The 25285-nt window shown below is 41.1% G+C and overlaps 1 protein-coding gene across 1 annotated transcript; it reads right to left on the bottom strand.

Moving 5' to 3' along the window:
* Positions 1-6211: 6211 nt before the first annotated feature.
* On the bottom strand, positions 6212-17951 carry ftr83 (finTRIM family, member 83). The gene is made up of 7 exons (XM_024394807.2): positions 17221-17951; positions 16523-16618; positions 16003-16236; positions 14952-15111; positions 14703-14759; positions 14018-14086; positions 6212-9611 (listed from the first exon to the last, which is right to left on the bottom strand). Exons 1-7 carry the CDS (start codon positions 17809-17811, stop codon positions 9082-9084), a joined length of 1737 nt encoding a protein of 578 aa, XP_024250575.1. The 5' UTR covers positions 17812-17951; the 3' UTR covers positions 6212-9081.
* Positions 17952-25285: the final 7334 nt, after the last annotated feature.

Below are 25285 nucleotides of genomic sequence, written 5' to 3'. Positions count from 1 at the left end.
ATTACGGATTACAAAGGAAGACCCAGCTGTCATCTGGTGAATGATGCCTCTCTGTCAGATTAACTCAATGCATTTTATGCACGCCTCGAAAATAACAACACTGCGCCGTGCGTGAGGGCCCCCACCACCCCGGAGGACTGGGTGATCTCGCTGTCCGAGGCCGATGTGAGTAAGGTCTTTAACCAGGTCAACACTCACAAGACCGGGGGCCAGTATTCCAGGTCACATTCTCAGAGCATGCGCATAACAGTGTCTTTAGATACTACTGTCAGATGTTACTATGGAATACTGAAGTATAATTACAAGCATTTCATAAGTGTCAAAGGCTTTTATTGACAATTACATGAAGTTGATGCAAAGAGTCAATACTTGCAGTGTTGACCCTTCTTTTTCAAGACCTCTGTAATCTGCCCTGGCATGCTGTCAATTAACTTCTGGGCCAAATCCTGACTGATGGCAGCCCATTCTTGCATAATCAATGCTTGGAGTTTGTCAGAATTTGTGGGTTTTTGTTTGTCCACCTGTTCTCAATGGGATTAAGTTCTGGGGAGTTTCCTGGCCATGGACCCAAAATATCAATGTTTTGTTCCCCGAGCCACTTAGTTATCACTTTTGCCTTATGGCAAGGTGCTCCTTCATGCTGGAAAAGGCATTGTTCGTCACCAAACTGTTCCTGGATGATTTGATTTGATTTGATTTGATTTTGAGAGCAGTTTCTCTCGGAGGATGTGTTGGTACCATTCTTTATTCGTGGCTGTGTTCTTAGGCAAAATTGTCAGTGAGCCCACTGCCTTGCCTGAGAAGCAACCCCACACATGAATGGTCTCAGGATGCTTTACTGTTGGCATGATACAGGACTGATGGTAACACTCACCTTGTCTTCTCCGGACAAACTTTTTTCTGGATGCCCCAAACAATTGGAAAGGGGATTCATCAGAGAAAATGACTTTACCCCAGTCCTCAGCAGTCCAATCCCTGTACCTTTTGCAGAATATCAGTCTGTTACAGATGTTTTTCCTGGAGAGATTTGACTTCTTTGCTGCCCTTCTTGACACCAGGCTATCCTTCAAAAGTATTTGCCTCAACGTGCATGCAGATGCACTCACACCTGCCTGCTGTCATTCCTGAGCAAGCTCTGTACTGGTGGTGCCCTGATACCGTAGCTGAATCAACTTTAGGAGACGGTCCTGGCGCTTGCTGGACTTTCTTGGGCACCTTGAAGCCTTCTTCACAACAATTGAACCACTCTCCTTGAAGTTCTTGATGATCAGATAAATGGTTGATTTAGGTGCAATCTTACTGGCAGCAATATCCTTGCCTGTGAAGCCCTTTTTGTACAAAGCAATGATGACAGCATGTGTTTCCTCGCAGGTAACCATGTTTAACAGAGGTAGATTGATGAGGTGGAGTGATTCCAAGCACCAGCTTTCAGTCTGTTATTCGAACTCAATGACAGAGTGATCTCCAGCCTTGTCCTCGTCAACACTCACACCTGTGTTAACGAGAGAATCACTGACATGATGTCAGCTGGTCCTTTTGTGGCAGGGCTGAAATGCAGTGGACATTTTTGGGGATTCAGTTAATTTGCATGGCAAAGAGGGACTTTGCAATTAATTGCAATTCATCTGATCACTCTTCATAAAATTCAGGAGTATATGCAAATTGCCATCATACAAACTGCGGCAGCAGACTTTGTGAAAATTCATATTTGTGTCATTCTCAAAACTTTTGGCCACGACTGTACTTGGCACGTGACATTAACACTTGAAACTGAAACAGAACATTTGATTTAGTTGATTTATTCCAATGATTTATATATACATTAGATGACTCATCGGGCACTGTTTTGATGCCACCGTGCCTCCCACTTGGTACTCCCCCACCGTTGTAAAAAATATTTTAGAAACTATAGAAATGCATTTGTTAATGTCCACACTTTGTTTTTACCACATTTATTCCAGTACAGAAAGCTTAATGTATACGTTTTAATTATATTATGTGAGCTAAACGAAAAAATATATAAAAACGTTTTCCTTTCATTTTCTTATTTCACCTTTTATTTTACAAGGGAAGATTTAAATTCAATTTTCACAGAACTGCTTGTTGCAATTTCGATGAGGCTCTCTTTTTCATTATATCGGTAAGTGGACCTGAGGAAGGGCATGAAAAGGATAACAAATCCAGTTGTTTGTGTCATCTGTTTTGGAAAAGTACCTGTGTAATTGCTCACCCAACTCACTCAGGTGCTTCACTATATCACATTTGACATTGTCTGTAAACTTGTGTTAATTTACACACAAAAAATTATACAATGAGAAAGACCTGTGTTGTCATGGTTAAATGCAGACAGAGAAGAGCTCCAACTTCTTAATCATAGCCTCAATTTTGTCCCGCACATTGAATAAAGTTGCGGAGAGTGACTGAATCCTAGATTCAGATCATTCAGACGAGAAAAAACATCACCCAGATAGGCCAGTCTTGTGAGAAACTCGTCAACTTTTAGCTCGTCACTCAATTTAAAAATACATGTCAATACTTTGCCCCTTGATAATCAGCGCACTTCTGTATGTTGTAAAAGCATTACATGGTCACTTTATCATTGCATTGTGCAGAAAATACATGAGAGTTCAGGGGCCTTGCTTCAACAAAGTTAACCATTTTCACTGTAGTGTCCAAAACGTCTTTCAAGTCAGGCATTCCCTTGGCTTCTCGGTGGATGCTGCAGTGTACCCAAGTGGCGTCGGGAGCAACTACTTGCATGTCTCTATGTCTCCCTGTCATGGTTTTTGCTCCATCAGTACAGATACCAACATGAGCAGCAGCTACGTTTGGCTACATACGGCCCATACGGCCCAAGAGAATAATGGTTAATGTGATTGGATGTTAATTATTTGACTACGCTACCTATATTTGACATTGTGTTGTTATTTCTCTGAATTATTGGTGGATGGTTTAATTTTATTTTGGGCAGTGAAAGTAAACCCGACGGCATTGCGCGTACCCCAATTGGGAATACCTGGCTTAGATCATAGGAATCACTGTGCTGACATATTTATAGACCTATCCAAGCCTTTGATACTGTTGACTGTCCCGTTACTCATTCAAAGGTTGTCTGAAATGGGCCTCGACCAGCGGTGTAAAGTACTTAAGTAAAAATACTTTCAAAATTTACTTAAGTAGATTTTTGGGGTATCTGTACTTTACTATTTCTATTTTTGAATACTTTTACTTTTACTCCAATACATTCCTAAAAAAGAATGTACTTTTTACTCCATACATTTTCCCTGACACCCAAAAGTACTTATTACATTTCGAATGTTTAGCAGGACAGATCTTTTTCTATCCAATTCACACACTTATCAAGAGAACATCCCTGGTCATCCCTACTGCCACAAATGCTTTGTTTGTCAATTATGTCATCAATGTGTCCTTGGCTATCCGTAAAATAATAAAACTCTCATGCCATTCTACTTCATTTTACATGACTGGAGACAAGCAGAATATTTTGTAATACCACAATAGAGCATAACAACGAATGAGCGCATGCTGCAGCACCGGAGACGTTTAATTTCTAAACAGGCTAATGTAACAAAAAGAGGATAGTCTAAGTTTGGAGCAGTGCTAAAGTTGTCTATCTACTGTAAAAAAAAAATGTGCGCAACATTACAGAACCAGTTACAACGGAAGTATCTGATCGTCAATTCATTCGAGAAAAAGCCATTTGTTGTTTAACACAGAAGTTGCATATCATCAGATAGGTCTATATGCACTTGTAACTTTTTTGTCATTTGGGAAACTATAATTTCCTAATGCATTCTATTTTATTACGTGACTGGGCAAACTTGTGTTTGCTAAAACTGAATTCAGTTTTAGAAACACCAAGTTTGCCCAGTCTTTAGTTTGAGGATCATGCAGTGGAGTATGCATGCAGTGGAGTATGCATGCCTAGTTTGTTCATTTAGCTTAGCAGATGCTCTTATCACAGTCAACACAAATCTATTTCGGAACAACAATATCATGTAATAAAATAGAATACATTAAACAACAAATTGCTTGAGTATGCCTGCCGAGTATGCATGCCTAGTTTGTAGAATGACTGTATAGACATACAAGGGATTTTTTGTTTAATTATAATTTAATTCTAAGTAATTAAAAAAATATATACAATTTTAAGCAGCCTAAAAGTGAAATGTATAGGCATGTTGTTGAAGTGCTGTTGATGATGTGTTGTTGAAATGCTGAGTGCTCCTGCATGCCACAAATGCTTCACAACTGATTTCTTAAAAGGCAGGCTATAGCTTGAAATAATAATAATACACACTAAATAATTCATTTTGACTGATTTAGAGTTAGTATGTTGCTTAAGAGCCTGTTGAAATGTCAAACATCAATTGATAGTGACAGAATCACACATTGTCACAAGGTGTGAGGATCCAAATAGGTCAGATCAGGTATTCAATGAATAACTTCAACCAGACCCCCTCTCACCCACAGATGGGGGAGGAGGGAACTGGTGGGGATGAACAACTCATGCCCTGTTGTAAATCGAGGAGAGAAGATTCAGGTCTCCCTCTCTAAATCCACCAAAGGAATGTGCCTTTGTTTCAAGAGACTTTTCCCGCCAAAACTCTAACACGTTACAATTGGCGCATTCATCCCCCCTCCTCTCCCCTATAACTACTCCCCAGGTCATTGCTGTAAATGAGAATGTGTTCTCAGTCAACTTACCTGGTAAAATAAGGGTTAAATAAATGAAATAAAAACGTTCAAAAGCGAATACTGGAACAATATTTCTAGCATAGAACATGGGGAATGGTCAGAGGCGATCTATAGAACATGAATGTAATTTTGTTTGTTATTTTGTGATGTCATTAAGAATGTTATAAAGGAAATACTGTAACTTGGAAAGTATACCAACTACATGTCTGAAGTGTCCATCCTATGTGTTTTGCAGATACAAGGAGGTTACAACTGATGTTACAAGGTTATAATTAATAAATTGACTGTTTATAGATGTGATAGGTAAAGACCTTTAGAGTTTAATTCGGGAGATATTAACTCTTTAAAGAACTGCGCTCATAGTGCACCAGATACTAATGAGTTAATTGTTACATTATTAATTTAATTGGGCAACAATTAAACATATTTAGGTAATTAGATAAATAACAGTCTTCAGATTAATGTTAAAGTCAAGATAACATTTTACCTTTATTTAACTAGGCAAGTCAGTTAAGAACAAATTCTTATTTTCAATGACAGCCTAGGAACAGTGGGTTAACTGCCTTGTTCAGGGATAGAACAACAGATTTTTACCTTGTCAGCTTGGGAATTTGATCTTGCAACTTTTCAGTTACTAGTAAAATGCTCTAACCACTAGGCTACCTGCCACCCCATTAGGAGGGATCTTAGACCATTCCTCCATACAGAATTTTTCCAAGAAACCACATTTGTTTAGCAAGTCAGCAAGTCAGTTATGTTTTTTGAAAGTCAGTAAATGAGGCTGAATGAACTGTTTCGCTGCCAGACAAGGCTCCGCTGATAGCCAGGTGTAGAAGTGGTAAGGTGTTGGGACTGCTGTTGGGACTCTGCTTGTTGGGACAGCTTTAAGTAGGTCCTAAAAGTTTGTGGTCACGGTTTGTCACCATCATAGTGCAATTAATGTATAGTTTACTGTTATGTTGTGTAGTGTAGTGGCTTTGCTGGCATGCATCCCACTTTATTTATTTTTTGCCCCACCAAGATTTACATGATAAAATTGCCACTGCTCACACTGCCAGAGTGAGGAGGGTATGAGTGAGTGACATAGTGTGAGTGAGAGAGAATGAGAGAAAGTGAGTGACTGAGAGATTGAGTGAGAGTGGGAGTCTCTCACTCACGTTCACTCACTCTCCCCCTCTCTCTGTCACTCCTTCACATGCACTCTCTCTCTCACTCACTTATGACCTGCTGTTCTCTGTCTCTCATCATATGTTTTTATTGCACTGTTTATCAATAATAAAACATAATGCAAGTTCTTAAGTCTACTATAAATATAATATCATTACACTTATTAAAAGTGTACTTTATATGAATCATTTTTCCAGTCTTTTAATATACTATAAATAAACTATCATCAACCTTCAGTATACTTATTAAAAGTGTACTTTAAATTCATTAAAGTATACTATATGCTCACTATCATTCACCTTAAACACACTCATTAAAACTATACTTCAATTTCAATTGTTTTAATTGTAATTTATTATAGTCATTCAAAAGACACAGTTTTGTTTTTATGAAACTCTGCTTGTGAGTGATCAAGTACACTATAAGTATACAGTGCCTTGCAAAGGTATTCATACCCTTTGTATTTCTTCAAATGTTATTGTGTTAAAAAGTGGGATTAAAATTAATTTCATTGTAATTTGTTGTCAACAATGAACTCAAAGTACTCTGTAATGTCAAAGTAAAAAATTAATAATACAAATTAGATAACTAAAATATAACCATTGCATACGAATTCAGCCCCTTTGTTACGGCAAGCCTAAATTAGTCAAATGTGGCTTAACAAATCACATAATATGCTACATGGACTATGTGTGAAGTAATAGGGGTTGACATTATTTTTTTATGATTAACATTTCCTCTGTCCCCCATACAACATCTGTAAGGCGCCCATTCAAGTATTGATTTTCAAGCACAGATTCAACGACAAAGACCAGAGAGCCTTTTGAACGCCTCATAAAAGGGCAGTGATTGATGGTAACAATATCAAATCAGACATTGAATATCTCTGTAAGCATGGTCAAGTGAATAATTATGCTGTGGATTATGTATTACACCACCCAGAAATATCAAAAATACTTCTGAAATGAGCTGCAGGACAGGAATGAAACTGCATATGGATGTTACCATGAAGCAATTGGTGATTGTAAAACAATTACAGAGTTAAATGGCTGTGATAGGAGAAAACTAAGGTTGGAACAACAACATTGTAGTGACTCCACAATAACAATTTAAATGACTGAGTGAAAAGAATAATACAAATATACAGAATAAAAATAGAATGTTAACATCGGCTGAGAAGATTATTATTCCAATAGCTAATGTGGTTAATGAGTAGAAGTGTATTTGCTAAGTCTTGTAGTGAGGAGACTATAAATACAATTTTAGTATATTTCTAATTTATGACAAATATACATACAATGTATTTAAGGTGTATTCAAAGTATATTTGTTTTGCTCTTTGTCTAATATACCAAGAATATACAAAAGTACATAAAAAGTTCAAATTCTGATAATTTTAAATGTATTTAATATACATTAAAATGTTAATAAAATACAAATAAAATGTACATTAAATGTATTTAAATTCTTCCAATTTAGATAATTTGAAATATAATTAAAATACGTTAATGAAGTATGATTTAAGTATATTTAAATATATTTTTTCCCCCCATGGGTTTATACTGTAAAACTTTGTTTAAGCATTGTTTAATGTACTAATGACTAAGCAAATTGACTTGTCCCAGTAGTGTTGTAATTGAGTTGTAGTGACATGTTTTGGGGATTTAGGCATATATACAGTGGCTGCGTTTCAAACTCAAAATAGACAGCCCTCGGCCCTAAACCCCCAGTTTTACATCGTTACATCCGAGTGTACGTTAAATGTCCCTTGCCCAAGCGAGGGAGAGTGATGATTGGAGAGGCAATGTCCTTGGTGGAAATATTGAAGTTGAGCTAAGAAAAATATGTATAACATATCTAGCTAGCACTCCTGTCAGGTAGCTAGCTACAGTTTCCTATAGCTGGCTAGCTAGTTTTATAGTCATTTATTCTAATAAATTTCAAAATTCCAAAAAATATGTTTAGAAATCTAGCTACGTTTTATAGGCTCCTCACTACAAGAGTAAGCCAATTTGCCAATGCTAAAATCAATGTGTATATAAATTTTCTAGCAAGCTAGCTTCATATTTTTTCCTGACATGCCGAAACTACAGCCTTGTTGATTAAATTTGACACTTCACGGCCACAAGTTTGACATGTGACTACAGTTTTCATTGAATTGTGTGTCATATCAACCCTGCAAGTTGTACACCCGCTCCCTCAAGATAAATTGAGGGCCGAGGTGGAAACGTAAGTGAATTGGATTTCTACTTAAGATGGCAATCAAACTGCATCTGGTTTCGACTGGGATTCCCGAGAGGGAAAGTGGCTAGCGCAAGGGCTGAGGGGGTAAAAATGACATGTTTGGACTGCAGCCAGTATCTATTATTTTGAATGCTAGAAAGTGAGAAAAAAAACTATGTAATATATTAGATCAATAAAAACAAAGGCAATTAATATACCTATTTTTATTTCTCGCTTTGTGACGGACAGGCGTCTGTCCTATCACTAGAAGATGCATATCGTTCCTTTTAGCGGAAGAATGCTATACTGACTATCGAATTGAAACTTAAATGAACATTTATATGAAGCGGAAAAAGTAGCCGGTTTACAGTGAGTCGGCTATTTCAACAGTGGCCGGCCCTTATGGAAAACATTTTATATAAAGACCTTTCTTCCAGGTCTTCCATTATGGCAGTAAGGGTCATCCTAGCTTTACAGTTCCTATTACAATTATTCCAAATCAATTATTGGGTTGAATGCACACGCGACAGAAATACTATATTAATATAAAATAAACGTGTATTACACATTCCAGTTTCTCTGTGTGATACATGTATATACAACTTCAGGTGTATTTTATTCATCTGATCCATAGAGTATATTCGTTTATCAAATATATTAGTTGACACTTCAGTCTATTCTAAAGTAGATCCTTCATGATTATGAAAACATTATAGATAACATGTTTATTCCTTTACTCACCAAACCCAATTGGTCGGAGATATCTCTTTCTAGCTGATGATTTATATACAGTATAAAACATGAATTCAAACCTCAATAGAACAAAGTAAAACATGGCCAAGGACACCACTACAATTTGAGAAAAGGGGATACTAAACAAGTCAAATTACAAATGCAATTATATTACTTGAATCACAATACGTATGATGACCGATACATGGACAATCGTAATTTAATCATAGGTAATATAATATTATGACAGCTGACGGATGGTGACCGCTGACTCATACCAGACCCAAAAGCCTGGGTAGACAGGCTCAGCAAAGGAGGCCTTGAAGCGGTGTATGAGAGACATGGTGTCCCCCACAGTGTAGAATGACAGGGTGCCTGCTGAGTGGTCCAGGAAGACACCTATCCTGGAGGAGTAGGGTGCATTGATTTCCACCTGGTCTTTACCATATCGGGCGGAATAGCTGGAATCGGAGCAGAAAAGGCTCCAGGACTTGCGGTTGTAGCCGATGCGGCAGCTGTCCCCGTAGCCTACTCTCTTGATGCCCTTGTAGGTGATGCCCACGGAGGCCCCCTCTCCACTCCACTCCACCTCCCAGTAGTAGGCACCTCCAGACAGGGGCTCTTTGCAGAGAACCTGGGGCAGGCAGTCAAACCTGGAGGCACTGTCAGCGTAGTCCTGCGGTTCTCTCTTCAGGGCTGCCTTCCTGTTGCCTCTAGACAGGTATAACTGGCGGTAGGCTGTGTTGGGGTCCAGGGTGAGAGCGCAGGCATCTGAGAGAGGAGAGAGAGAAGGCATGTCATGAGTGAGTGCCACTGTGTGAACTAAATGCTCTTCTTTCCTGTGGGCTTGATCATTTAACCCTTATACCCATACAATAAAAATAACAAGGTTAGTTATGGAATGTAAAAGGTTGTTTAAAACCAATACTATACACAATTATACAAAACAATGGCTGCATTTAGACAGGTAGCCCAATTCTGATATGTTTTTCACTAACTGGTCTTTTGACCAATCAGATCAGCTCTAAAACATATTTGATGTGATTGGTCAAAATACCAATTAGTGGGATTTTTTTTTAGAATTGGGCTGCCTGTCTAAACACAGCCCAAGTCCCAGATTTAAGTACCCTATCGTCTAGCACATCTCCAATCTGAAATGTCAAAATGTCAGACGTAGTTAGTTGAATTACCACAAACATAATATTGCAAATGCTACCAGTCATTCAAGTTAGCAAAGTGACCTTGAGTTTCACCAGACAAACTAAGGGCGAGTAACGTAGCCTGGTCCCAGGTCGGTCTGTGCTGTTTTGCCAACTCCTCTGGTAATCCTCATGCATTGGCAAGGCAGGACAAACAGATCTGGGACCAGGACACTAGGCTATGATTAATGGGACCCTGCAAGATTGTAGTTGATCTTATTAGATTTGTCCTGCATGTCCAGTATGGGGTTCATGTCTGTCCCAATATCCATTTGGAATTCAGTTAATTCAGACAATATACTGTTCAGAGAATTAAAAAATATATATTTGGTGCATAGACATTGATAAAAGCAATATTCTTTCAATTATGGATGTAATAAAAGTAATTTTCTTTCAATTATGGATACATTTCAGGAAAGTGCTTCTGCCTTCTTGATCTTTGCCTTTACCAAGAATGGTAATTGAGGTTCTTATAAATCATTATGATTACACATTAGTTTTGTTACACATTTGATAGGACTATTAAGGCTTTTCAAATTCCACAAGACAATAACTAGTGTTGCAATAATGACTTGCAATTATTACAATATTTTTTAAAGACAATTGTCTTTAGTGTTGGTATGCCCATGGATGTAAAATAACAAGCAGGACCGACAGGGAACCCCCCCCCCGCCCCCAGGAGACCCTCTGTAAAACCATTCCCCCTTCCCTGACACCCCCTCACTATAATTACAGAGTTGTAGCCGCAGCCTTATATATGGAATCTCTTCAGCAGCATATTTTGTCTTAAAAAACATAAATAAGTTCACAATTCTGAACATTACAATTAAGTTAGCAGACTTGATGAATAAGGGTGGGTAATGATGGAAATGGTTTAATGAAAACAAGATATGACATACAGTGCATTCGGAAAGTATTCAGACCCCTTGACTTTTTCCACATTTTGTTATGTTACAGCCTTATTCTAAAATGGATGCAATTTGTTCCCCCCCCCCTCAATCTACACACAATACCCCATGTTTGCAAATTTATTTAAAATTAAAACTGAAATATCACATTAACATAAATATTCAGACCCTTTACTCAGTACTTTGTTGAAGCACCTTTGGCAGTGATTACAGCCTTGAGTCTTCTTGGGTATGATGCTACAAGCTTGACACACCTGTATTTGGGGAGTTTCTCCCACTCTTCTCTGTATATCCTCTAAAGCTCTATCAGGTTGGATATGGAGCGTTGCTGCACAGCTATTTTCAGGTCTCTCCAGAGGGTTCAAGTCCGGGCTCTGGCTGGGCCACTCAAGGACATTCAGAGACTTGTCCCGAAGCCACTTCTGCGTGTCATGGCTGTGTGCTTAGGGATGATGTCCTGTTGGAAGTTGAACCTTTGCCCAAGTCTGAGGTTCTGAGCGCTCTGAAGGAGGTTTTCATCAAGGAACTCTCTGTACTTTGCTGCGTTCATCTTTCCATTGATCCTGATTAGTCTCTCAGTTCCTGCTGCTGAAAAACAGCCACAGTATGATGCTGCCAACACCATGCTTCACCGTAGGGATGGTGCCAGGTATCCTCCAGACGTGACACTTGGCATTCAGGCCAAAAAGTTCAATCGTGGTTTCATCAGACCAGAGAATCTTGTTTGTCATGGTCTGAATGTCCTTTTGGTTGCTTTTGACAAACTCCAAGCGGGCTGTGTCTTTTACTGAGGAGTGGCTTCCGTCTGGCCACTCTACCATAAAGGCCTGATTGGTGGAGTGCTGTAGAGATGGTTGTCCTTCTGGAAGGTTCTTCCATCTCCACAGAGGAACTCTGGTGCTCTGTCAGAGTGAACATCGGGTTCTTGGTCCCCTCCCTGAACAAGGCCCTTCTCCCCCGATTGCTCAGTTTGGCCGGGCGTCCAGCTCTAGGAAGAGTCTTGGTGGTTCCAAACTTCTTCCATTTAAGAATGATGGAGGCCACTGTGTTCTTGGGGACGTTCAATGCTGCAGAAATGTTTTGGTACCCTTTCCCAGATCTGTGCTTCAACAAAATCCTGTCTCGGAGCTCTACGGACAATTCCTTCGACCTCATGGCTTGGTTTTTGCTCTGACATGCACTGTCAACTGTGGGACCTTATATAGACAGGTGTGTGCCTTTCAAAGTCATGTCCAATCAGTTGAATTTACCAAAGGTGGACTCCAACATCAAGGATAATCAATGGAAACAGGATGGACCTGTGCTCAATTTAGAATCTCATATCAAAGAGTCTGAATACTTATGTAAATAAGGTTTCAGTTTTCTTTATTTGTAATACATTTGCAAACATTTATAAAAAACTGTTTTCACTTTGTTATTATGGGGTATTGTGTGTAGATAGATGAGGAACAAATTGTATTTAATCAATTTTAGAATAAGGCTGTAATGTAACAAAATGTGGAAAACGGAAGAGGTCTGAACACTTTCTGACTACACTGCATATAAACAACTTTTAGAAAGCTCATGTTCTGAGCTAGCCAGCTAGCTATGGTCCTCAGATCCAAGTGAATCTGAACAACCCTTTAACTGGAACAGAGTATGGAAAAATATGACCTTGACATCCCATAATCTGAGCCATCAATTTACACTTTATTTGAACTGTATTTAACACCAAGGAAAGTTATATGATGAAATTGGCCCCATGCCTAACCCCATGCCTCACTGTGTGCCCTAAATCAGGTAGGCACAGTCCTTCATATAATGTGGGTGTGAACTGCAGTTAAATGCTTCTGGGACAAAGTTACACATTTTTTTTCAAAGTGCATGAATGTAAATGTTCAATCTGCTATGTTATATTACTTAATGGTGATAGCTCCTTGAATCTCTCAGATGATTTCTGCTGGCAGGGGGAAGGCATGATATGGGGAGGGTTCTCTGGTCTCTGGGAGGAAATGGGAAGGGAGGGAGGATGTAAAAGCATCCTCAGTTGACAAGGAACCTTGGATGTTTAGGGGAGTGGGCACTGACAACTAACCTGTGTTGCTAGACGGGGTGGAAAACATGGTTACATACCAATTGTACTATTACAAAATCCTTTTTGATCAAAATAATTATTTCTGCATGTATTTCTTACTTTTAAAAAAAAGTTGTGGAGCCCATAGGTACATGTTATATAAACTGAATATATGAATTGACACTGTACCTGTAAACCACCAAACAAAAAAATTCTGAAATAAAAACTTGTGACCCTGCAGGACAGGTGTGCACCAGTATGCAGGTAGAGTAGAACAGCTACAGTAGCTCATGTACTATAGACTTGGTTCACCTGGCTGTGCTGCTGTGTGCGCGCCTGCACCCCCTCAGCCAGGTCAGAACTGGTGGTACTCTCTGTAGCCACGGCTAGGACGAGATGACCGACCACTCGGTCCATCTGGTCTGGAAGATCGACCACTTGGCCTATCATCTGGAATACCACCGGAGGCAGAGCCATTTATTTACATGTATAGCTCGGACCACAGTTATTCAAATCTGCTTGTGACCGATGTTTCCCTTTCCGCATGCTCAGTACGCACTTCTATTCTATACCTTGATTGTCCTATTCAGAGTAGGTTTTAAACTTGCCGAAGCTGTAGTGTCCAATAGTTGTAGTAGTCAAGTAACGTAGCTTAGAAAGATTTGCCAACAGTGATGTCATTCTGTATAACCCTTTTACAAACCTATACTCCCACTCACCGCAGTAAACCGGTATAAAGTTCATTGAGCATGCCCACTTACAAACCTAGTATCTAAGGAATGTGGTAAGACTACTCCCATCACAGCACTAGCCTGTTTCCATGTGGGCTGGGTGCCAGGTAGTATTTTAGACTAACTCCTGTCTTTATAGTGGTTTTAACGCAATTTATGAACAGTAGTTCACACTTAAATGATCAAATAGTATGAATAATTAAATGGCACTAGAATGAACCCTCAGTCCTATAGTATTTGATTTGGTAAGTTTAGACACAGAAGGTGAATCATTAAATAGACGTACATTTCAGGAAGTCTTCTCTGTGCTGGGGCTCCTGGCTTGGTGTCTTGTACACGGCAACAACTGCATCAGCTACAAAGAGAAGGAAATGCAAAAGAAAACAAAAAACATACACAACACTGTATTTGGATTGTACAATATAGCCTGATACTGCATGCATGGAAATTTACTTTACAATCTTGGGATTTATTAGTGTTTCGGATATCCCCAGAAAATCCAACTTTAATGAGTGTGTGTTTGTGTAGAATTGCTTGATGCGTGTGTGGTGTTCTAAGAGAGTTAACTTATCAGCCAATGTAAATATTCAGGGCCACTTGAGCCACCACCTGACCTTTGAGTGCCCTCTAATAAAAATCAAGGTGCTCAGACTACTTTACTATTCCAACAATACTAGAGGAACCATTTTGTTTTCTTACACACAGCAGAGCAATAAGGAAATTATAATCACTCAAGGAGCCATTTGAAATTCAGATTATGTCGTGATTGTCCTGTGAAAATGTTATTACTGGAATTTAGCTACAACACAAGGCAAGCCCATATTTCCTCAGCAACCACCTAACAATGTTGTTTGGGGGTTTGATGGAGGCCTGGTGGAGTTGTGGGGTCGATATTCTTGTTTTTGAACTAATACCATTCCAAGTATTTTCCAGAATGAGATCAGTGGGGAGTTTCATGTTGATTGACTCACCTTTCACAGTATTTCTCCTTTTGGCTTCATCCAGTTGGCAGAAAGGCATTTTGTTCACTGAAACAGGAAAAGTTCTGGTTGAGTAAATATTCTCTATAAGAATATACTGTATATTACTGAAGCATTTCCAAGTCCATGGTTTTAAAAAGGACAAAAGCCTGGGGTTTAATCTAGGTCTTGGCTCTACATCATTCATTCAGCAATGGCAGTAACTAACTGAAGTTACAGTGCATTATCTCACTGCCTCACCAGTCTTGGCCACTTTGACCAGCTCCTCATTGCTGATGTCATGGAGATGGACCTTCATCTCAGAGACAGCCTTAGTGACGGGTCCGAAGGAGAAGTAGGGGTTCACTGAGACTGTGGGCAGCTCCTCAGCCTCTGTCTGAGCGATTAGCATGTGGTAGCTCTACAACAGAGAGGATAAGAGACAGTTAGCTGTGTGAATGGATGAGGACAGACACGCCCTCTTTTCAAATGACACATTCATCATTTGAATAGGCTCATGTCATTTCCTGGCTTCATATTTCCTGGTTTGAATTATTATAGACAGGTTGGTTGTTTAACAACAAAACCGACGCGTGTGCAACTATGGGTCAAAACAGACTGGGTTGGCTTAGATTGTTGACATGTAACTATTTAGTCTTCAATGTTCATTTAAAAACAAATGCATTTGCACAATTGTTGTCTCAAATACATCATTGCAGTTGTTGGTTAGCAAGCTAGTGAATTTTTGCCATATTAGCATAGACGTGACATCAAAACAAGACATGGTATCAAAAATAAAGATAAAACTAGCCAGCTACGAGTCTCCACATTGCAGCTTCTTATCATTGTTACTTGCCATCTGGCCATCCAGAATCACAACAACACACGACCTTCTGCCCCATTGAAGCGGCAGGAGCATCGGGCCAGTAACCAAAAGGTCGCCAGTTCGAATCCTGAGCCAACTAGGTGACACATCTGTCAATGTGCCCTTGAGCAAGGCACTTAACCCAAATTGTGCAAAGAGTCCTGATTATTTTGGGGTGATGAGCTTGGCGGGCCACTCAAATATGAGATATATAGTGGGAAGGCAATGTTTAAAATGGCTTGTGTCATTCCTTGGCTTGAGCCCAAATATTATAGTAGTTGTTTTAGGGTGAGGGGTGTTAGACTTTAAAGCCCGAGAGAACTAGCACCTCTGAACATCATTTGCGAACCAAGAGCTCACAGATTTTACGGTGGTTCCTAAAACAAAGCGCACTGAAGACAAACGCTAGAACCACATTCGGTGCGATGTGTGCAAGCCTTTAGTCACCTGGATAAAGTGTATGTGGTCCTCTGTGCGTGACAGCTGTGTGATCTCGTTGTCTCGCTTCTTGAGGTCAGCGATCTCGTGGGTCAGACGCTCGAGGTGACCCTCAGCATTGTTCAGTGCTGCCCTCTTATTGGAGGAAATTAACTTGGTCATTTCCTGTTGCATCCTCTCGATGGAACGCATCATGTCGCCAAACAACTTCTCACACTCCTGCATAGCCCTCTGGGCTGAGCTCTGGAGAGGAAAGGGGCACACTTAATGGGCATGCTGTTAAAATCTCTAAAGCATTTTGGGTTGTACCAATACACCCAGGAGGTCAGTCATAATGGAACTCTATTGATGTATTGATATTTGTGATCATGAAATCTCTTGGTGGGAAAATGTAATTTGTCTCTCCAGGACACACATTAGAAATTTATACCGTGAGTACACCTTTAGTATGTTTAGTATGACTTAACAGTATATTGTAATTGTGTAATTTCACAACCCACTGTGTTTTATGTGCTATAGAGACATGTACCTTGAGTGAATCCACAGCTTGTTTCAGCTCCTCCATCTGCTTAAGCCTCTCATGGATCCTCTCCTGGATCTCTGCCTGGGTGGCACCCAGACGTTGCTATGGATGGAGGACACAGGACGTCAGTGACATAGCCCCACAAGTCAGACAATTGTTTCCAAAATATTCCAAATACTGATCAACCTAAATGCTACAGACAAAAATCGTGGCTGAGTGAAGTGGCATCTTTTTTCATCCTCCCCATTCATGTAATTTGAAATGGCCTTCAAAATGCATTATTACAATGTGCATTAGGTTCAGACAATGCAGTAATAAAATCTAGCCAATCGTAGTTCTTGGAATAGAAGGTTGCAACACCCCACCCCAGCCCACACACATTTACAGTAACTGCTATCACTCATGTGGGTGGGTCTAACTGATTGCCTGAAGTATTTGTTTTAGGGGCTTGGCTGATACTAGCTACTCTATTCCAACAATCAACCTGTCGCTCTCAGTCACACAACTGCAGTCAATTGGCTACAGAAACCTTATGGTTTTGAAAAGGCAAATTATTGAAAAGCCTAGAAAAAAAGTAGTCATTTTTTTCCCCCTGTTACACGAATGGCTTTGTCATTTAACAATACAGAACATCAACTACTTCAAAAGAGATAAATCATCGTAATATAAAAGTTTGAATCAAAAATCATTCAAAGCCGTTTTACCTGTTCTTCTGACCTCTCCTGTTCGGCAGATACCATGTCGTGACCTTTGTGCTCCTTCACAGTGCACAGAACACAGATACACATCTGGTCCGTCTTGCAGAAGAGCTCCAGACCCTTCTGATGCTGTGGGCAAATCTGTCTGTCCAGATGGCCGATCTCATCCACTAGCTTGTGCCTCTTGAAGGCAGGGTTCTCATAGTGGGGCTTTAGATGCCTCTCACAGTAGGACGCCAGGCACATCAGGCATGTCTTGATGGCTTTGTGCTTCTTCCCAATACAGATATCACATCCCACATCTTGTGGTCCGGCGTAGTTGTAGTCTGGGTCTGGAGGTGGAGGAGGGTAGGTCTCAGACATCCTGGGATGCGAGTGGGTTGAGTGTGTGGAGGAGCGGGAGGTCTGGAGGCGGCGCGGGGTGGGTCTCTTGTTGTAGGTGACCCGACAATGTGGGCAGTTGTAGGAACCGGTGTGGTCAGCGTGGTCCCAGTAGGTCTTCAGGCAGATGGAGCAGAAGATGTGGCCGCACGGGATGGAGACTGGGTCCCTCAGGTCTTCCTTACACAGATGGCAGCTCTCCTGGTCAGTAGACATGGGGATTGACTGATGCACCCTGGTGCTGTTAGGTTCTTGGTAGTAGTAGGCTAAAGACGAAGTGAGACTGTCAAATTTTCAGACTGTCAAATTTTCGGTCCGTCCTGTCCGTCAGGTCTGAGCAAAGTGAGCCACAGGTGCTTCCGCAGCATGTTATATAAAGTAAACAGTCAGGGAGGGAAGGAGACTAAACTGGTTAAGCAGAAACTAGTAAAACGTGGGTGGGGCCAGGTGAGGACAGAGTGTCAATGGAACCATTCAACAGCCGTCAATCAGGAAGAGGAGTGTGAATACAGAAAGTGAGAGGAATGATTGAATTGTGTGATCTCAGGTTTGAACTATGTTTTGACAGTACTGCAAATAGATACTGTAGTTACAAATATAGATAACGGTTGGTTTCCATAATTTCCAACAGGGACTCTACCCCAGACACAGCTCACATTTTGACCCTCGTGTTGTTTTTTTATGCAGTGCAATATTTTTATTTAACATGTGACATAAAACATGGTTCACTGCACACAGTTTAATTTCACATTGGATTTCCCTGCACATCTAATAATGTAAGATACGTGTCACACTGGACTTCACTGCACATCTAATGAAGTACCAACATCAGTTGTACACAAGTGTTTCTTTGATAAGTCACACTACAAAAGGGTAAACTATTAGTCTAACCCACTAAATGACAAGAAGTGGTTTGTGGTTTGTCTAAATGTTTTAAAATTCAGCCATGTTTCAATACTAAAAACAAAGGACAAAAAAACTGGTTGGAGTTTCCTTTTTATCAACAGCACAATTACTAAATATTCCATTAGAATCTTTACCATTAAATCACAATACAGTTTGCAGAGGTTACTTGAATTTTTTTTTAAACAAACTTACAAATTGGGCATCTTTCACACTAGTTCTAAAGTCTGGCCCGAAGCATCCATCAACACCTGGACAATGACAAAACATGTTAGATACATTGTATACACAATTCCATCATACAAGTAGATTTGCAGATCAGTTAAGGTCTACCTTCAGCGTGACAAACAAACACATGGCCAACAGAATCTCAGGTAAAATGGCTTTCAAGATGGCTGATTCCATTTCCCTCATTACTGCCACTTATTGGTAGACCTCTAACAATGCCCGATCTATTACAATATTTTAAACATTAAACACATTCTTCTAAAATGCATTCTAATTTTAAATGTACTCTGTCAGTTCATGGAAACAAAAAATGTCATCTTCCGGCGCCGACAGAGATGGCCGCCTCGCTTCGCGTTCCTAGGAAACTATGCAGTTTTTTGTTTTTTTTACGTGTTATTTCTTACATTAGTACCCCAGGTCATCTTAGGTTTCATTACATACAGTCGAGAAGAACTACTGAATATAAGATCAGCGTCAACTCACCATCAGTACAATCAAGAATATGTTTTTCGCGACGCGGATCCTGTGTTCTGCCTTACAAACAGGACAACGGAGTGGATCCCATGCAGCGACCCCAAAAAACGACTCCGAAAAAGAGGGAAACGAGGCGGTCTTCTGGTCAGACTCCGGAGACGGGCACACCGTGCACCACTCCCTAGCATTCTTCTTGCCAATGTCCAGTCTCTTGACAACAAGGTTGATGAAATCTGAGCAAGGGTAGCATTCCAGAGGGACATCAGAGACTGTAACGTTCTTTGCTTCACGGAAACATGGCTCACTGGAGAGACGCTATCCGAGGCGGTGCAGCCAACGGGTTTCTCCACGCATCGCGCTGACAGAAACAAACATCTTTCTGGTAAGAAGAGGGGCGGGGGCGTATGCCTTATGGCTAACGTGACATGGTGTGATGAAAGAAACATACAGGAACTCAAATCCTTCTGTTCACCTGATTTAGAATTCCTCACAATCAAATGTAGACCGCATTATCTACCAAGAGAATTCTCTTCGATTATAATCACAGCCGTATATATCCCCCCCCAAGCAGACACATCGATGGCTCTGAACTAACTTTATTTAACTCTTTGCAAACTGGAAACCATTTATCCGGAGGCTGCATTCATTGTAGCTGGGGATTTTAACAAGGCTAATCTGAAAACAAGACTCCCTAAATTTTATCAGCATATCGATTGCGCAACCAGGGGTGGAAAGACCTTGGATCATTGTTACTCTAACTTCCGCGACGCATATAAGGCCCTGCCCCGCCCCCCTTTCGGAAAAGCTGACCACGACTCCATTTTGTTGATCCCTGCCTACAGACAGAAACTAAAACAAGAGGCTCCCACGCTGAGGTCTGTCCAACGCTGGTCCGACCAAGCTGACTCCACACTCCAAGACTGCTTCCATCACGTGGACTGGGATATGTTTCGTATTGCGTCAGATAACAATATTGACGAATACGCTGATTCGGTGTTTGAGTTCATTAGAACGTGCGTTGAAGATGTCGTTCCCATAGCAACGATTAAAACATTCCCTAACCAGAAACTGTGGATTGATGGCAGCATTCGCGTGAAACTGAAAGCGCGAACCACTGCTTTTAATCAGGGCAAGGTGTCTGGTAACATGACCGAATACAAACAGTGCAGCTATTCCCTCCGCAAGGCTATCAAACAAGCCAAGCGTCAGTACAGAGACAAAGTAGAATCTCAATTCAACGGCTCAGACACAAGAGGCATGTGGCAGGGTCTACAGTCAATCACGGACTACAGGAAGAAATCCAGCCCAGTCACGGACCAGGATGTCTTGCTCCCAGGCAGACTAAATGACTTTTTTGCCCGCTTTGAGGACAATACAGTGCCACTGACACGGCCTGCAACGAAAACATGCGGTCTCTCCTTCACTGCAGCCGAGGTGTTAACCCTCGCAAGGCTGCAGGCCCAGACGGCATCCCCAGCCGCGCCCTCAGAGCATGCGCAGACCAGCTGGCCGGTGTGTTTACGGACATATTCAATCAATCCCTATACCAGTCTGCTGTTCCCACATGCTTCAAGAGGGCCACCATTGTTCCTGTTCCCAAGAAAGCTAAGGTAACTGAGCTAAACGACTACCGCCCCGTAGCACTCACTTCCGTCATCATGAAGTGCTTTGAGAGACTAGTCAAGGACCATATCACCTCCACCCTACCTGACACCCTAGACCCACTCCAATTTGCTTACCGCCCAAATAGGTCCACAGACGATGCAATCTCAACCACACTGCACACTGCCCTAACCCATCTGGACAAGAGGAATACCTATGTGAGAATGCTGTTCATTGACTACAGCTCGGCATTCAACACCATTGTACCCTCCAAGCTCGTCATCAAGCTCGAGACCCTGGGTCTCGACCCCGCCCTGTGTAACTGGGTACTGGACTTCCTGACGGGCCGCCCCCAGGTGGTGAGGGTAGGCAACAACATCTCCTCCTTGCTGATCCTCAACACTGGGGCCCCACAAGGGTGCGTTCTGAGCCCTCTCCTGTACTCCCTGTTCACCCACGACTGCGTGGCCACGCATGCCTCCAACTCAATCATCAAGTTTGTGGTCGACACAACAGTGGTAGGCTTGATTACCAACAACGACGAGACGGCCTACAGGGAGGAAGTGAGGGCCCTCGGAGTGTGGTGTCAGGAAAATAACACTCAACGTCAACAAAACTAAGGAGATGATTGTGGACTTCAGGAAACAGCAGAGGGAACACCCCCCTATCCACATCGATGGAACAGTAGTGGAGAGGGCACCAAAAGCACTCACAAACTTCTACAGATGCACAATCGAGAGCATCCTGGCAGGCTGTATCACCGCCTGGTACGGCAACTGCTCCGCCCTCAACCGTAAGGCTCTCCAGAGGGTAGTGAGGTCTGCACAACGCATCACCGGGGGCAAACTACCTGCCCTCCAGGACACCTACACCACCCGATGTTACAGGAAGGCCATAAAGATCATCAAGGACATCAACCACCCGAGCCACTGCCTGTTCACCCCGCTATCATGCAGATGGCGAGGTCAGTACAGGTGCATCAAAGCTGGGACCGAGAGACTGAAAAACAGCTTCTATCTCAAGGCCATCAGACTGTTAAACAGCCACCACTAACATTGAGTGGCTGCTGCCAACACACTGACACTGACTCAACTCCAGCCACTTTAATAATGGGAATTGATGGGAAATGATGTAAATATATCACTAGCCACTTTAAACAATGCTACCTTATATAATGTTACTTACCCTACATTATTCATCTCATATGCATACGTATATACTGTACTCTATATCATCGACTGTATCCTTATGTAATACATGTATCACTAGCCACTTTAACTATGCCACTTTGTTTACATACTCATCTCATATGTATATACTGTACTCGATACCATCTACTGTATCTTGCCTATGCTGCTCTGTACCATCACTCATTTATATATCCTTATGTACATATTCTTTATCCCCTTACACTGTGTATAAGACAGTAGTTTTGGAATTGTTAGTTAGATTACTTGTTGGTTATTACTGCATTGTCGGAACTAGAAGCACAAGCATTTCGCTACACTCGCATTAACATCTGCTAACCATGTGTATGTGACAAATGAAATTTGATTTGATTTGAAAAAGATCAATGACCATATATCTCAAATGCCATAGGGAATAAATATTTTTTTCTCAGGAGGAATAGGGAGGGGGCATGTTTTTGCATGTAAGAATTGTCCATAGCGAGATGAATCTGAATCTGTTAACATTGTCACTGATAAATGTGGCCCCTAGTTCAGGAGTTTGGTTTCAGAGTATTGCTGCTGGTTGATAGCCTCCAGCTTGTAGTGAGGGCATGGCTGTGGGGAGTGATATGATGGATGCCCACTCAGGTCCAGGTACACACTGACCTCTTGGTACTTGGAGAGCTAAAGCCTGGTTGCAAATCAAAGAGGGGATTGTAAAGAAGATATTTTTTGTGGACTTTTCTTTAGAGTGACTAATGACAAAACGAATCCCCTTGCCCTTCCGCTATAAATTAAGTTGACTGGTTGGAATCTGGCTTGAGCAACAGGAAGTGACTTGCAATAGGTGTTCATCACCCTGCTATGCGATTGAGAGCAGTTAATTATCAACTGTTTATTTCCCATTTCCCTTCCACTCATTTCCCCTCAATCCAAATCCTGATTCTAATTGGATTTTATTTTTTCTCCACATTTCTCCTCTTCACATCAGCCTAAACATTCCTCTGTCCATTCCAAGATGGCTGTCAGCTTGTTAGCTCTGTGGAGTTTCAGGGTTGTTAAAAATGAAGAATGTAATGTGACCAGGCTAGATGGCCCAGATAACACCAGTGTAAAGAGAACTGCTTTAAAAAAGTACATTGTGTTAGTCAGAGCATAGTGGCTATATTCTACACACCAAATGTCATTGTTATAGGGTCTGCAAGTCATCCTGAACAAGTACTGTAGCTGACATGCTACTCACAAAATGTCCAGTGTCATGTTTGACGAGATGGTTGCAAGAGATTATTGCACATGAGGTGATCTGGTCAGTTTTTTGTGTTGTAGAATGTAGGTAGAGATTGAAATCTAGGTTTAACCTGAAATTGCCCCAGGGCCAGGGAAATTATAACATGATCAACATTTGCCAAGCAATTCATCTTATTAGTTCTAGATATTTAAAAAACAGTTTCTTTACAACTCTCTAATTCTAAGTTTGGGGTTTCAGTGTCTGACAGTTTTAGGAGAAGCCTTGATATTTTTTATAGCTGGCTCACTCACAGCAGTATTTGCTGTTACAATTATCCAGTTTGTAAATCTGTGAATCTTGCACACACAAAACAGAAGACAGCAATGCTTTATTTATTGGTTGGATTGACTCTGTACTTTGTTTGGGTATACCAAACATTAGGAACACCCCCTCACCCCCTTTTGCCCTCAGAACAGTCTCAATTTGTCGGGGCATAGACTCTACTACAAGGTTTTCGAAAGCGTTCCACAGGGATGCTGGCCCATGTTGACTCCAATGCTTCCCACAGTTGTGTTAAGTTGGTTGGATGTCCTTTGGGTGGTGGACCATTCTTGATAGACACGGGAAACTGTTGAGCGTAAAACAAAACAGCAGCATTGCAGTTCTTGACACAAACCGGTGCACTTGACACCTATTACCATACCCAGTTCAAAGGCATCTTTTGTCTTGCTCATTCACCCTCTGAATGGCACACAAACAACATCCATGTCTTACATTGTCTCAATGGATTCACTGGTTGCTTTCATACATTTCCATGCAGAGCCAATGTTAAATCTACAACCTACATTTGCACAATACATTTCTCTCTGTTTTCCAGGTACTTTTCCAAGTGAACTGTCCAAAGTACCACACAAATGTCATTCAAAAATATATATTTAATCCACATCAACAATTGTCCCTTTTTGCCCCTATTTGTTGTGGAGGTCTGTTCTGCAGTGTGCAGCAACAACCTGTTCCCTGTGATCTGGCCCCTGTCCAGACTCCTCCTCACCAGCCTTGTGTATCTGCCAGCCAGCACTAACAAAGGTAACCATTGTTCCAAGGCAACACTTGTAAATACTTTGTCTCTCTCCATATTCTGACCAATCACACACAGACACAGCTGGGTGTTTGACTTCTAGGTTGCGTATCAAATGGCACCCAATTCCCTACATAGTTCACTACCTTGACCAGCAACCTATGAGCCCTAGTGCACTATATAGGTATTAGGGAGCCATTTAGGAAGTAATCCTACACTCACACAGCCATTTTGTAATTTCTTACTCACTGACTCTCCACAACAACATCCCCTGACTGAAATCTCCTGGTTACCCCCGGTTACCCCTCACTACACCTGATGCAAGAGAATGTTTGGTTTAATGAATGTTGACCTTTCACCTTGTAAACCGTAAGGTTTTATGCCTGACTGATCAAAAGACATAACTAGGACATGTTTATGCATTTATGACAACCGAACTGCTTCCTCACCCAATAACTTTGAGTGATGGGCATTAGTCTTTGAGTTTATTAAGTACATTGCAAGACATTGCAGGCCTTGTGCATTGCTTTTCATAAAAATGGGAAGTGTCTGTACCTAATCAGATGAGCCTAACTTGTATACCTGTGTGTTGTTACTATATAACTAGATTTTTTTTTTCTCACATAAATCAAGACCATGCATTTGGCAGTGTATGACCCTTTCCATCATAGTCTGTCTCTCTCTCTCTCTCTCTCTCTCTCTCTCTCGTTAATCAATAAGGAAAACAGAGGGCTGCTTTTACTCTGGATTGGTCTACTTTCCTGGTATCTGATCCACACAAAAAAAAAGAGGAAGAGAAACTGGCTTATCAGAAACGTGACCAAATACGGAGAGGCGAAACTATCTCTAAAGTGCAATGATGTAAGATATGCAATGAGGGAGGAGTTGCGTACACGGCCTTACGCAACCGGTTGTTTCGGTGGCCCTGTAATTTAAATAATTGTAAATTTAGATGCCTATCAACTCTTCTGGAATAAGATAATTCAGAAAACCATTTTATCTCTAAGG

This window comes from Oncorhynchus tshawytscha, linkage group LG30 (assembly GCF_018296145.1).
Source record: "Oncorhynchus tshawytscha isolate Ot180627B linkage group LG30, Otsh_v2.0, whole genome shotgun sequence".
Taxonomy (NCBI): domain Eukaryota; kingdom Metazoa; phylum Chordata; class Actinopteri; order Salmoniformes; family Salmonidae; genus Oncorhynchus; species Oncorhynchus tshawytscha.
Note: the sequence above shows the minus strand (reverse complement) of the source record. Positions and strands in the feature narration are given on the sequence as shown.

Coding starts and splice junctions, on each gene's coding strand:
- ftr83 (XM_024394807.2), bottom strand. CDS start 17,811: ATGTCTACTGACCAGGAGAGCTGCCATCTGTGTAAGGAAGACCTGAGG. Junction 16,237..16,522: donor AAGCTGTGGATTCACTCAAG/GTACATGTCTCT, acceptor TTTCCTCTCCAG/AGCTCAGCCCAGAGGGCTAT. Junction 15,112..16,002: donor ACCACATACACTTTATCCAG/GTGACTAAAGGC, acceptor TCTCTGTTGTAG/AGCTACCACATGCTAATCGC.